The sequence below is a fragment of the Dipteris shenzhenensis genome, chromosome 8 (assembly GCF_047967505.1).
Source record: "Dipteris shenzhenensis isolate YYH24624 ecotype China chromosome 8, Dip_SZ_1.0, whole genome shotgun sequence".
Classification (NCBI taxonomy): domain Eukaryota; kingdom Viridiplantae; phylum Streptophyta; class Polypodiopsida; order Gleicheniales; family Dipteridaceae; genus Dipteris; species Dipteris shenzhenensis.
The window spans coordinates 51,257,538-51,272,267 of NC_141603.1; the positions used below are offsets into that span (position 1 = coordinate 51,257,538).

At 45.3% G+C, this 14,730-nt stretch overlaps 1 protein-coding gene across 3 annotated transcripts in view; it reads left to right on the forward strand.

Moving 5' to 3' along the window:
- LOC147899642 (alpha/beta-Hydrolases superfamily protein) overlaps window positions 1-14,730 on the forward strand; it is a 107,961-nt gene that overhangs the window by 6,059 nt on the left and 87,172 nt on the right. For all 3 annotated transcript variants that reach the window (XM_087378265.1, XM_087378264.1, XM_087378266.1), the window contains exon 4: window positions 9,562-9,662. In XM_087378265.1, coding sequence (XP_087234391.1) covers window positions 9,562-9,662 — 101 coding nt within the window. The remainder of the gene's footprint in view (window positions 1-9,561; window positions 9,663-14,730) is intronic.

Here is a 14,730-nt window from a genome sequence, read left to right on the forward strand (position 1 = left end):
CGACCCCCGCCCCCTCCCTCCTTCTCCCCCGCCCACCCTCTCCCCCTCCGCCAGCCCCCTCTCCCTCCCCGCCAACCCCCTCTCCCTCCTCCCTCACCCTCCTACTCCCCTTCCTCCTCCTTGCCCTCCCTCTCCTCCACCCGCCAGCCCCCCCGCCCCTCTCCTCCACCCTCGCCCCCTCCCTTCTTCTCCCCCACCCACCCTCTCCCCCTACCCGCCTTCCATCTCCCCTTTGCCAGCTCCCTTGCCCGCTCTCGCACCCGCTCCCTCCCTCGGGCCCCATCCCTCCTTTCCTCTCTCCCGCCCACCCTCTCCCTCCCAGCCAACCCCCTCCCCCCCCCCTTCCCTTCCTCACCCGCAGCTCCCCTCCGCCTCCCCTCGCCTCCTCTCCCCCGCCCCCCTCCTCCCCCCCCACTGCTGCCTCCCCGCCTCCTCTCCTCCTCTTCCCCTCTCTCCTACCCTCTCCTATTCTCCTTCCTCCAACACCCGTGTTCCAGGGCGTCCTGGGCAGCAATTTCACGGACAGAACTTTTTCAGTGTTTGAATTGGCCTTTTCACATTGATTGGCGAATGGATCCCCACTCAGCCGATCTTCGTCCACTTCTATCGGCCACGAGAACGGTCATTTTTTCAGAAGACGAGTTGTAGCAGCTCAAGAAAGATGTGGAACTAGAGGGCTCCACATCACTTTTCGCCTGCATCTTTGGGTCACACCCTTCCAGATCACAAGCTAGAGACTGGATGCTGGCGGCGTACCAAGAGATCTCACCCCACACCTCAGAGATGTTCGACTTTTGGGACATGGATTCTTCCAAGTGGTTTTCGACTCCCACGAAACCACAGCCCTTGTTCTCAAAGCTAATCCTCTAGCTTTGGGTTCAAGGAGGATTTTTCTTTTGAGCTACACCTTGGGCTTTGATCCGGTCGAGGAGGACAGTCAGGTCACATCACAGCTCATTAGATTTCCTGGTCTTCCTCAGGTCTACCATTGACTTCTTGCTACTATTGGAGCCACATTCAGAGCGGTCACTGAGAGTCCCCCCCCCCTCCTAGCATGCCTTCTTCCTCGGCAGAGGCAGTCAGAGTGGACGGGGTGCCTCAAGTTAGGGTCATTGTCTCTGACCCTAACATCTCAAATGACCACATCATGCTTCAGTGCCCAGATGGCTCTCTCTTTTGACAGAGAGTCGAGATTGCAAGTAGACAGGACCAGTGCAGGATTTGCAAGACTCTTGGGCACTTTGCTAGAGATTCCCAAGGAAGAGAAAAAGACCCAAGAGGTCTTCTGGTGTGGCTCCTTCACGTACTACCCCGATTGCACCTCCCTAGCGCCCCGTACTATGCACTCCAAGACCACCAGGAGTAGCAGGGCACCTTGCTACGCGCACCCTAGGACCACCAGGGACAGCAGGGCACCCAAAGCCCGCAGCACACCCAGTACCACGATGGAGAGCGATCAGAGCGGCTCCCTTACCTTAGGAGGAGACCTTTGATCCGGTCTAGCCAGACGTCATCCAGACTCCAGAGGTAGATGTTGCTACAGCCCTAGACACTACAGTTCCACATCAAGAGGGGCCTTTAGATGCACCAGTACCAGCTCCAATCACTATGGTTTCTGATCATGAGGGAGCTACTGATACTTCTTCCCCACAAAGTGTTCCTGCCACAATCAGAATGACCGAGGGAATGTATGCACATATGAGGACTCCAGATTCCTCTTCAGCCGACGAGCCACAGGCCTCCTCAACCCCCAGCTCCAGTTCTGTTGATAGTTGGTGGCGGAAGCTATGAGTATCTACCTTAGATCTCAAGCTGATATTTATGGGCTGAGGCTTCCTCTCCACCGGGAAGAAGAGCTCCTAGATAGTGAGTTGGTAGATGACACGGCCATTTTTTGGATGCCTCCCCTAGGACACTCACTTCCTTCCGGACAGCCTTGGATTTTATTTTGCATGTCTGTAGGTGCACACATTTATTGGCATAAATCCAATGGTTTTTGGATTTGCGATGATGACACCCCGGATTGGGATAATGATATTGGTTTCACTTGGGTGCAGAGGGGTGTCTCCGTCAGATATTTGGGCTGCCAGGTTGGGGTGGGCATCTCTCCTTCACAACAGTTTGCTCCGGTGTTGGAGAGCATTAGAAGAAAGGGATACACAGTACCAGATGGGTTTTCACCATTGCCCACCTTAGATCTCCTTCTTCCCCTCTTATGGTTGCTATATTGAAAGCATGGGCCAGCTTCAGGAGTACTCTTTGCAGGATTCCCCCGTCCACCCGTGAAGAGATTGAAAGGCAGCCTATCATGTGGAACAACAGCATCTTGGATGAGCATGGCAGACCACTTGGAGCTTCTCTTTACATGCAATGGCCCAGATGGGAGAGGAGCCTTGCATCTACTATGGGAGCATGGAAAGCCTTTAGCAGGCTTCGTGCAGACCGACAGGCCTAGGTGGTTCATAATCTCAGAGGGAGTGCAGGGAGAGTTTAACAGAGTGATGCAGCCTATTACTTGTTCCACCTGGATGGGGGAATTTTCCAAGTCGGGCATTCCTTTGCAGGTGATTGCTTTACGGAATACACATGAGGATGCCCTAGTCTTTGATGTTTCTTCGGGGGGCAGGCTGTCCAAGTCCACAGACGATATATTGTTGAAGGTACCGTTTCAGCCAATCACGATAGTGGGCTTCATGGAGCATGGCTCTCTTTCACAGTGGTACTTGGATCCCGACCCGCTACTCATTGGCCTGGGCTCATGGAGGTTGTGGCTCTATGGAGGTGTCCCAATTAAGTTTTTGCAGTGGGACCTGGGGAATGGGAGTGGATAGATGAAGGGCACCGAGAGAAGGCCATCCTCTTCTTTCGTTACACAGTCAATAATGCCAGGAAATTCCAGCTCAGCTGTAGGGGTTGGAGGCCCACCAGAGCTCCTCACTGGGAGAATTATTAGATTTCTGCAGACTTGCAGAAAATTTTTTGGCAAAGGCTCTGGAAACCCCACCGGAATAGAAAAATCACTCTCTTCTTTTGGCTTTCTATTCATGGTGGGATAACAGTGAGCCATTGGAGATCCAGGTTCGGGGCTGACCCTACTTGCCCTCGTTGCCTTTCTGCTTCCGAGGCAGTACAGCACTGCCTTTGGGATTGCAGATAGGCGAGAATCGTATGGAAGGGGATTGCAAGACTTTTCAGCACTTTTGTTTGTCTCCCCTTCTATATGACCTGGGGATCAGTGGCTTGGCTCACTCTGTCAGGGCCCCAGGTTTTCTTCGAGATACACGACTCGTCTTGGTCTCTACACATCCGACGACACCTTGTGGAGTCATGCTCTCTAGAGGATGTTCCAGCCACTCTCTTCAGGGCTGCACATTCCTCTGTTGACTCTCCATGGGAGGTTTTAGCTAGCATTGCAGCATGGCACATTTGGAGAGCTAAATGCACTGAGGCTATGGAGGGTTCTCAGGTTCACCCTTCTCATATCTTGGCCAGTACTTGGACAGATACGATACACACTCTGATGGCCATATGGGCGACCATGCAGGGATCCTCTCGAGCAGCCTCCTTCAAGAGAGTTACTTTTCTCAAGGATTGGAGAGACTCTCCCTTCCTTGCTAAGACTTCTACAGGGTTGAGTGACATTTTTAGCCTTAGCCTTGGTTTCTTTCTACCTCATTCTTCTGAGGTGTATGTTGTATTTCCGCACAGAGCTTGCTCTAGTGAGTTTCTTTCTTACTTAATAGAAGTCTCTTTTTTGCAAAAGAAAAAAGTGTGGCTACCATCAGATTCGTATTAGCCGAGGATGTGCATAAAACCTCTTTTAGAAGCAGGTTTGGACATTATGAGTTTTTGGTAATGCCGTTTGGACTTACCAATGCTCCCGCTACATTTGTCATGCTTATGAACAATTTACTACGCCCGTATATTGGGAAGTTTGTAGTATATTTTATTGACAACATTCTTGTTTTCAGCAAAAGTATTGCTGAGCATCACGAATACTTGAGAATAGTGTTCAGTACTTTGAGGAAAGCCATTCTCAATGTAAATAAAATGAAAACTGTACTGTATATGGTAAGACTTGAATGTTTAGGATCATTATTACACCTGAGGGGTGGGAAATGGATCTAAAGAAAGTAGTTGCGATACTAATTTGGCATATCCCTCAAAGTTTGACCTCTTTGCTATCATTTTTGGACTTTGTCCAATTTTATCAAAGGCATATCAAAGGGTACTCTGAGATAGTATCGCCATTGACTGATCTGACCTCAGATAAAGTCACTTTTATATGGGAACAGACTCAACAAGAAAGTTTTAACACCATAAAACAAGCTGTGGTCTCAGGACCGGTGTTAAAAATAGTTGATTCCTAGAAACCGTATTTCATTGAAATTGATGCAAGTGGCATTGTGGTAGGAGCAGTTCTTCTGCAAGAGGAAAGGCCAATAGCCTTTGAAAGCAAGAAGCTTTCTCCCTCTAAACAAAATTGGCCAACTCATGAATTAGAGTTGCATGCTATTGTCCATGCTTTGAAAACATGGAGACATTATTTATATGGATCAAAGTTTTATGTTGATTCTGATCATGATACTCTGAAATATTTTTGTAAACAACCTGACTTGACAGGCGGCCAAGCTAGGTGGGCGAAACTCATGTAGGTGTTTAACTTAACGATTCGGTACGGAAGAGGGAAGGATAATAATGTTGCCAATGCGTTATTATGCATTACACATACTATGAGTTTCACGGTGATAAAAGAAAAGTGGTAGGGAACCTAGTGAAGAGCCTATGCTACCGAAGACAGGACGGGTGTGAAGCAACTCTTTTTCATTCCATGGTAATGTTTACCAATTCAACATGCATGGTCATGGCTCAGACAACCAACGGTATCTTTCATGAAAGCAAAAGGAGAGAAAAAAAACAACCAGCAATCACCATAATTCAATTAGCTCTGTAGATGAAGTCGGGACTCCCTATCGGATCAGACTAGCAATACGGGCTCCAATAGAAATAGAGCAAATGCACAACGCCCAGAGCATATACTCGGACCACAGTGACTCGAGATGATACCCTCAACAGGTCACAAATAAGCAAAAAGACACCAGGAAGACTCTCAATCGAGATGGCATAAGTGACACGATGAACAAGACATAGTTGGACGGGAACAACGCATATCTGTGGTACCATAAGCGATAGGAATGAGCCACAACTCCTGCAGATCATCCAAGATCCTCTAAACTTCAGTCGAGCATGTCTTTATCCTTTATTGTCCACACGTATGGGCAGCTTCCCTTTCAGCGTTGTCTTCACGTACACAGCAACCTCTCCTTAGTGTATGAGCAGTCTCCTATGCTATCCTCTGGCTCTTCTCCTCAAATTCTCGTTCACCTCAAGAACAAGCAATCAGCAGCTCTTCAAATTCAAACGACAGAATTCCAGCAAAGGGAGGGTCTGCTTCATACGTGCGCCTCAAGCAAGCAAAGGCTCTCTCTCACAATCAGCGTAGAAGGCAGCGTAGACCACTGGCGACGTACAATCAACACACACTTCTTCCTCTTCTCCAAATCCCAGGTTCTTCACCTTCTCTCCTGCTTTTTGGAAAGCCTCTCTGCCCGTTTCTACAATCTGCGCTCATCCTCTGTAGCGCAGCATCAACTCCTTTTGAAAAATCCTTCATGCCACCCACGTAATGAGCCAAGTCCCCACGTATTTCAGCATTGGCTCCACGTAAAATCGTAGCTTCCTCATGCAAGCCACCGCTCTATGTAAATTTTCCACGTCATTGCGTCCTTTTACCACTCTTTTCCCTTGCATCAAAAAACCATTGCACCAAGACCATTGCTCACACAATTGGGGTCACATTTCACTAGCACAGAACCATCCTTCAAAACAAGGTATTTTGATTCATGTCCACATATTTACCACATTAGATGTAATCTGGATGTATGATGCATGTAAGTTTCTTACCTCTTGACGTAATTAAGTAATTATTTGTAGCAATATACGCTATAAAATAGATTCATCTTCATTGTTTTAATGATGCTCTTTTACAGTACAAAAAGTACAGTGGATTATGGTCATATAGACGACATTTTTGTGTAAAATGCATCGATTCAAAGAGAGTCACGTATGATTGTGGAGTCATGGCTAACTTCACACAAGATAGCCGAGCAAGTGCTTCGGATACCAATCTTCTCTCCTCACAATTGGATTATTGTGGAACCATATGCGAAATCTATGAAGTTGATTTCAGACGATTTAGTATTTTCATTCTTAATGTAAAATGGTTTAGAACTATTTACAATGGTCTCCATGTGACAGTGAGAAAAGATAGTAGCGGTTTCTTTGCAATAGACTCCATCAAACATTGGACCGATGAAAGTGATACTTTTGTTCTTCCCGAGCATTGTGAGCAGGTGCATACTAATGATTTAATTAATCGAAGCTTTCGTTTTTAAAGATCCATTGATACATGTACTTGAGCATAATTTCATATATATAATTGACGACATGGATATGATTCTATTCTTGTGGTAGTTGATCGTCTTACCAAGATGGCTCACATCATTCTTACTAGAGAGTCTTCTAGTGTTCCACAAGTGGCGGATATGTTTATCAAACATATAGTTTGTATGCATGGATTACCCAAATCCATAGTGTCAGACAAGGATGTTAAATTTACCAATCATTTTTGGACTACAGTGTTTGCGATACTAAGGATTGAGTTAGGAATGAGTAGTGGGAATCATCCAGAATCGGATGGTTAGACGAAAATTGTTAATCAGACTCTAGAGGTTATGCTTAGAGCATATGTTTCATTGAGGCAACATACGTGGAACAAGTGCCACTGTTAGAATTTGCCTACAATGATAGAAAACATTCCTCTACAGGGATCAGTCTGCACGAGCTGAACTATGGTTATAAACCAGCAAATCCAACTACAGTTGGAATACCTCAGAAAGTGCCTAGTGCTGCGAACTTTGTGGTTCAGATGCAGGAGCTGCTAGCACTTACGAGAGCTAACATCTACCAAGCTATGGATAGAGCTAAGGCGTATATAGACGACGAGAGATCCGTTAGGAAATTGAAGGAAGGAGAAAATTTTTCTCTCAAAGTTCCTTTGCACTCCAAGTCTTCGACTGCAAGAGAGTGTGCTAAGTTATCACCCCGATATTGTGAGCCGTGGTTAATTCTAAAAAGAATAGGCAAGGTGGCCTATAAATTAGAATGACCATAGGGTTGTAAGGTGCACCCAATGTTTCATGTTTCTCGTTTAAAGAAGTTTTTGCACGCAGGTGACTTACTAATCGAGGGTGTTGTTTTTTTTAAGGAGATAGAGGATAATGCAAGGCGCAAACTAACAAGAATCCTAGACTGAGAAACAATGCAAGTACGCAATTGGAAGATACCCACGGTGTTGATTGCATGGCATGGTTTACCTCTATCAGAAGCTACCTCGAAATCCGCATGCCAGTTGTGGAGAGTGTTCCCAGACTTTATCATCGAGGACGCTAATGCTTGAAGAGGGAAGGGATGGTATGCTCAAGCTGAGGTAACGTGACCTCGGAAGGGTCAGTGAGCATTTTCCTTTAGAGGATCAATGTTTGTATTATATTTATTGGGCTTTATGTTATGGTCGAAGGAATCAATGTCAAGGTCCTTGATGAGGGTGATAGTGCACGGACTAGATGGGTCTAAAACTAAGCGTCTTAAATGCATTAAATGTGCCTAGGGACACGTGAATTAACTGATATTCCAAGAGAGGGGTATAATGCTGCATTTTAGAGGTACCCTAGAATGATGACATGTGGCAAACTAGATCCCTCTAGGGAATTGTGGGCTCTGTGGACTAAGCATGTAGAAACTTCAATGTGGATTAGTCGATTCGAGCTTGCTACCACATGGAAGGGCTGTGTGAAACTACAGCGTGTCTTCACCCGTGATTTCTAGTAATAGCTTTGTTCTTAGTCTTTATGATTATGTGATGTTGTTTGTAACAAAAGTGTTTGAAAGACCAAAAGGTCTACGACACGGAAAAGGCCAGATACAATGAGCTGAATCGGTAGCGCCTCGAAACAAGCATCTGCAACATAAACATAAGCATGAACACTACAAAGTATTTGAGCCCATGAGAGGATAAGAACTGCGGTGTGGCATCAATGTGGTGGGCCTTTGTGTGTTGTTGAGAAACCAAGTCCATGTGGTGGCTTAGAATGGATAAGAGGGTCTTGGTAGAGATAGGCTCCGGTGGTGTATGGGTGCAACATAAAACCCAAGATAGAATGTTGGCATCGGTCAATTTGCATGGATAGGAACTGCAATGTGGCATCACTGTGGTGGGCCTTTGTGTGTTGTTTGAGAAACCAGGTCCATTGTGGTGGGTTAGAATGGATAAGAGAGTCTTGGCAGAGACAGGCTCCGGTGGTGTATGGGTGCGACATAAAACCCATGATAGAACATTGGCATTGGTCAAGTTTGATGGTCTCCTATCAGTGGCCTGCGTTGGACAAGTGCCGTGCCTCTAGTCTGGTGAACCTGGAGAGAGAAGGTCAAGATAATGAACATGAAGATGAATGATGAGTTTGCATAGCCAACATACAAGGAAGGAGGCAAGAACAAGCAAGCCACACCACCTATAAGCCCCTAAAGTGAGCAATGAGCAGAAAGCTGGTAAACAGGGAGAGTGCAAACCACGCCATATGGAGAAGATGGTAGTAAGGTAGGCGAGGATACAACAAGGTAATTTCTAACCTAGAATAGTGTAGCCACTACCAGAGTGGGTAAGATGAAAGAGAAGGGGGACAACCCTCCCTAGCAGGATTGCCAAAAATATGTAGGACTAGGGTCTACCTACAAGTATACACAAAGATGAGAGACCATGAAGAAGACTCAAGACTAGATAAGGCTCAACTGAAGATGTCATTCCCACAGCAAATGTCCCCTTCAAATACAAGCATGATCACTTCTCCAAAGCCTCTCCATAACTATAACTCCTATGCCACATGTCATTGTCCTCATAAAGGCTTCTCCTACTGCATTCTCCACAAAGGCCTACGACAGTGCCATGCTTGTCTTTTGCGTTAGTATTCCAAACTTTCATGGTTTCATGTATAGATATCAGGTTTCATTGGGTGGAGTGTTTTATCCTTGAATTATGTGAGCTTAATTGCATTAAAAGTGAAAGCTTTGCGCCTTTAGAAATTTGGCATGAATCGTTCAATTTTAATACATTATTTCAGAGGCTCACATGTTTCATATGCAGAATTTAACAGAAGTTGATACTGAGACATGTCACTCTCTACCTTTATGCGAACTCTTTGTAATTATTGCTGCACAGATAAATAAATGTCTTTTGTTTGCACATTAAAGAGTTTGCTAATGGATGATGTTTTCATTATTTAACGGAAAAGTCTTTTTCGGCAACAATCAAGGAATCTGAAGTAAATTCTGATGCATGTCAGGATAGATTGTGGTAAAGTGTATGATTTTCTGCTCTCCTCATAAAACTCTCGTACATGGATTTGGTTTACAGCTTCTTAAGCTTATTGGTATTCCTCTTGTAAGGTAAATGCATATCCTGTGGAAGGAGGTCTAAGGAAGGCTCAAGATCCGTTTTTTGGTCTTGCCATGGGCGATGCTTCTCAGATTTCAGAAGATTATTTCAGGTACTTGTTTTACAGTATTGTGCATGCTCTGTTTACCTTATTTACAGCATAATGCAATCCAAATGTATAATTTAAGATTTATATTTTGGATGTACTTGGAGGTAGTATTGGTTTTTTCCTGGAAACAGTCTCCAATCTCTAGAAGGCCTTCAAGAGAGCTTTGTTGTGTGTATGCTTACTGTTGTTTGCTTGAATATCATCCAGGTTTTGAAGGTTGTCTCCACAAGCTAGATACGGGGAATTACGGAGTCCACGAGTCCACTGTTATCCCAGTAATGATGGACAAAGCCTTGGCATCCTTGTCTTTGCCTTGCCAACCTCTACTGGGTCTGCAGGTGTCTCAATTGTGTCCATAGCATTGAACATAGCATTGAGATCAGATTCAGTCACCTTCGTATATTCTTCTGCCACTCGGTGGCTCCGTATCTTCACCTTGCAGTGGGTACTTGCACCTGTCTAGTTTGCCTTTTCCTTGAAGTTGGAAATAGGCAACTGTGAAGCCATTGGAACTTCACTGACTGAAATTGAACAGCTTGCAAACAAAACTTGACTAAGGCAAGCCTGAATGAAATGGAGACATGTTTGTTCATGCAAAGGGCTCTTTCCTTGGGTGTTGGACCAGATTACTGAATAGATTCTTTGGGCTTTCTTACCATGTCAGAGATACTAGGGTGGCATACACCTACTACCCTGGGGGAGGAATAGGCTTCCCATGGAACACACACTCTCTAAAACTCCTCACAACAGGTGCACACAGGTAGTAACAGAGACACAAATCTGGAGGAAACACAGCAAGATAGGCAGCCAAAAGTAATATTATCATGCTCCACAAAAATTGTGACTGTCAAACTCCATATGTAGGCTAGAGTGGACTCCAGCACCATTAGCCAAGTGGCTGAGCATACTGAGCCCTAACTGAATGACTAAATGCTCATAAGTCTGTTAGCCCCTCTCATCCGTGCTGTGTGCCTTTCAAGAGGTATCGTAGCTGAGAGAATGAGCCCCAAAGGCTTTATATGTGAGAAGTGCAGTGGAACTGATCAGAAATGGAGAGAGCGAACCAAAAAACACACATTGAACTGAGAGGGGAGAGAGAGACGAGAGAGACTGCAAGGGATCTCAGGCCAAAACCCCTGAACTGCTGGGGGAAAACCTCTGCTGATAGGTGTGCAACTGGTGCTACAAGAGATGCCAAACAAGTGAGGGAGGGGGGCCTATAAATAGGCACTCCACCCCCCGGCTGGCCTATCAGGCGGCTAACCAGCAGGCCCATGTGGGCTGACCCACCCTACTGCATAGGGCTGGCCCCCTACTGCATATGAGGGCTGGCACATATGAGGGTTCCCATGGGCCGACCCCTTCCTGCCCTATGATGGGCTGCCACACAGCCATGTAGGGGCCTGACCCCCCCTACCTTTAGGCTGACCAGCACGTCAGCCCACCTTTGCCTATAAAAGGCCTCCAAGGAGCGGCCCCAGCACTAGCCTACCTAATGCACCACAAGAGGGGCTGCCACGCGGCAACCAGCAGGCCCAATAGGACCTACAATAGCCACACAATCCCTCCTGGCTCATCCGGATGTAGCCGTACAAACAATCCCCAAGTGGGGCCACCACAATGGGCAGATCTGCCCTCAGCCCTACTCTACGCTACCCTCACAAGGGGCGGGCACACCCACAACCAAGGCCCTCACTCGTGCCCTAACCTAACCATGGTACATCAGGAGATGCTGACCTCCACACCCGCTCTCAGCTCGTAGATGGAAAATGATCGCTCGGGAGCCGGGTGTGTTTTTGGAACAACTGGAGGAATCTATTGTGTGATGCTCCGTTGCTGAAGACCACCACATGTACTGTTGAAGAAGCCCCCTCTTGGCACAAATCATCTCAGCACGATCACTAGAAATGTGGTACCGGTGCTCCCAGCCCACAGGAGCTAGGCATAGTCCTCTGGTCCGGTATTGGTTTACTAATCCACTTGTTGTAGCCTTCGGTGCAGGGTCTGCTTCTTTGCATGGTCACCTGTATCTCAGAGCTATCCATCCCCCTCTGAAGCCCCCTCTTAGGTCCAAACCAGTACACTGACCCTAGATCGATGAACCTTTGTGCTCTAGAAACAATGGGCAACCAACTGCCCACTAGGACCAGTGTGGGGTATCTGGATTCCCGCACTGGCAATCATCTGACTTATCTGGATCTCCAGCAACTCATTAGACAATAGCTGCAGCAGAACACAAGGAAACCCCCTCTGGATCTGCAAGGTCACGATGTCCAAACAAATACATATTGGTATACATACTACCACCTGAGTCAGTAGGAACAACTCCTTGTGGCTTTAGGTCTTGCATGAAAGTCTGCCTCAATCAAAGACTCCTTCACCACTACACATGTTTGTTAGGTCACGCTAACTATACAAGCAAGCAATCCTCCATCTGGAGCTAGAAAGCCTATGGGCAGTGCATCCCGCCTCATGCTACTAGAAGGTTGAAACAATCGTCGTCATAATGACCGCAAATTCTTCCTTCTGCTCACTGCTTCTTCCTCCCCTTCTGCTCAGCTGTCAAAGCCTTTGAGTGAATGTCATAATCAGGAATCATAAATCTCTCCTCTTGGTCGAGCACCATCAGTTCCAATTCCTTCTAGGTCAACGTATTCACCCTTTCAGTGGTTATCAAATGCGGAGCATTGAGAAGACAGGTGGGGCAGCAATGTTATGGCCATGTCTGCGGATGATATCTGCTTCCCTATGTGGAGAATCTCTTGCTGAAGTTCTTGTCTATCTACAAGCTCCTTGCTAGTGGACAAGTTCACAAGGGAAGGATTCCCCACATGGTAAATGAAGGTCCAACTCCTTCTCATGAAGAAGAATGTTTAGGGTCCATTGAAGATGATGAAGATATTGCTACATCAACGGAGTCTCCAACACGCAAGATTTGGAAGCAACACAACTCGAGAGCCATCGCAATCATCGGGCTTTGCCTAGATGATTCTTTGATTCATCACGTCGACTTCAAGTCAACGGCCAAGGTGATTTGGGCACACCTCGAGAATATATTTGGTAACAAAATCACCAACTCCAAGGTTTTTTTGAGAATGCAATTTTATAAGTTGAAAATGGAAGAGTGCGATAGCTTGGGTGCACATATAGCAGAAATTCAATCTTTAGTTCAACCACTCTGCAACTTAAAGTGTCCTCTGGATTACGAGGATAAAATGGTTGTCCTCATGACGAGTATGGAAGGGATCTCTCGCTTTGAGAATGCCCTTGAAGTACTTTGAATTGCATTGACTACCTTCGAAGATATGGTGTCTCTTCTTCTTGAAAAGGATCGCCGCAACAAAGAATCTGCATCATCCTACTCATCGTATACTACACAGGCCCTTGCCTCCCCCAGCAAATGGATCGCCTCCACCAACACGAGGAAAGACATTCAAACCGTTCAAGTGCACATATTGCAACAAGCTTGGTCATATGGAGGACAAGTGCTACCAGAAGCTTGCCCAACAACAATCGAAGGATCATGCCAGTTGGGTCGCATTCGCCACCACTAGTGATGATGCAGGCGAAGATGAAGATTCGACACAGGATCATGCTCTCACTGCATGTGTGTCTCCAACATCTGGAAGATGATGGAGATGATGATTCATTTACTTTTTGAGCATGATGTGATTGGGTGCTCTGCCCTGGGGGTGTTTCCCAAAAATGAATGAAATAAATCATGTGTGTTGAGTCAATAAAGGTACTCTGCCTTGGATAGTCCTCCTCAAATGATGTATTTCTTTTCTATTTTTGGTATGTGGCTCCACGTTCCTCATTAGTCTTTGGAGCCAGGAGGGAATGTACTGTGGGAGCCATATGTTTTGGCTTTGATAGATCTATTTATTGATGCATTGGTCTCCTAGACCTCTGAGTTGATCATGCATCCATGCATGATGAGCCTCTAACCCATGCTAGATGAGCTTTTTATGTTATGCTCACTAGACTCTGAGCTATGCTCACTTGCCTCTGAGATTGTGAGGGAACCATGTCTAGTTCTAGACCGGCATGCACAGTTTTCATGGACGTCATTATCATGACTTTGGTTCCATTCATGTAGTCCTTCACCTTTCCTCCATTGGGAGGTGTTAGGAAATGGAGTCAATTTGAGTGACTTTTAGTGTGTTTTTGTTGAGTTCTAGAGTAGTACTGTACTACTTTATATCCTAGAGTGCCACATGTCACTATGGGACTTATTCCATATAGTGTGTGTGTGCCTAACCTATAAAGGCATTGTACTTTCTCATGTCAAATCAATCAAGTCTCAATCCTTTCTTGGTCATGTAAGCACTTTTCTTTGGTTGTACATTTCTTTCTAGCATTCATTCATTTCTTTATGTTTGCCTAGTCATGCTTTTCTACTTTCCTTTCCATTCAGATGTGCACATTTTTCGAGCAAAAACCTACGAGCAGAAAATTCTGAGGGATAATGTTTGACACCAACCATGCTAGTATATTTCTCAAAGGAATATACAATTCTTTCTTAATTTCTCATTTGTGAAACCATATACTTACTTATTTATCATTATAACTCTCATTTTAGAGAACATCATCTATATATGAACAAATAGTGAACACTTTAGAAACTCCTATAAATCCCTCCCTACCATACTCTCTTTTGAGGATTATGGTAATTCAATCAATTTAACTCCTATAAATCCCTCCCTACCATACTCTCTTTTGAGGATTATGGTAATTCAATCAATTTAAAAGGGTTTCCCTTAGCTTTAGCAATCTCATATTTGAAGTATTGAGAAGCTCTCATGTAACAATGTATACCATATTCTTGGATGAGTAGGAAAAGAATATTGAAAATCTCATAATTGAAGCCATTATTATCGATCATAAATTAATCTCTAATACATTATTAAATATGGAAAGGCAAGGGAGGTATTTTCAAAATATTCCCAATTCTCCAAACCTAAGTACTTTTAAGGAAAGGTGGTCCCTACTGAAATCCTTCCTACCATAATATGAATTAGGAAAAAGTTATAATTCTCATATACATCTTGCAATTTTTAATTTCTCTTTG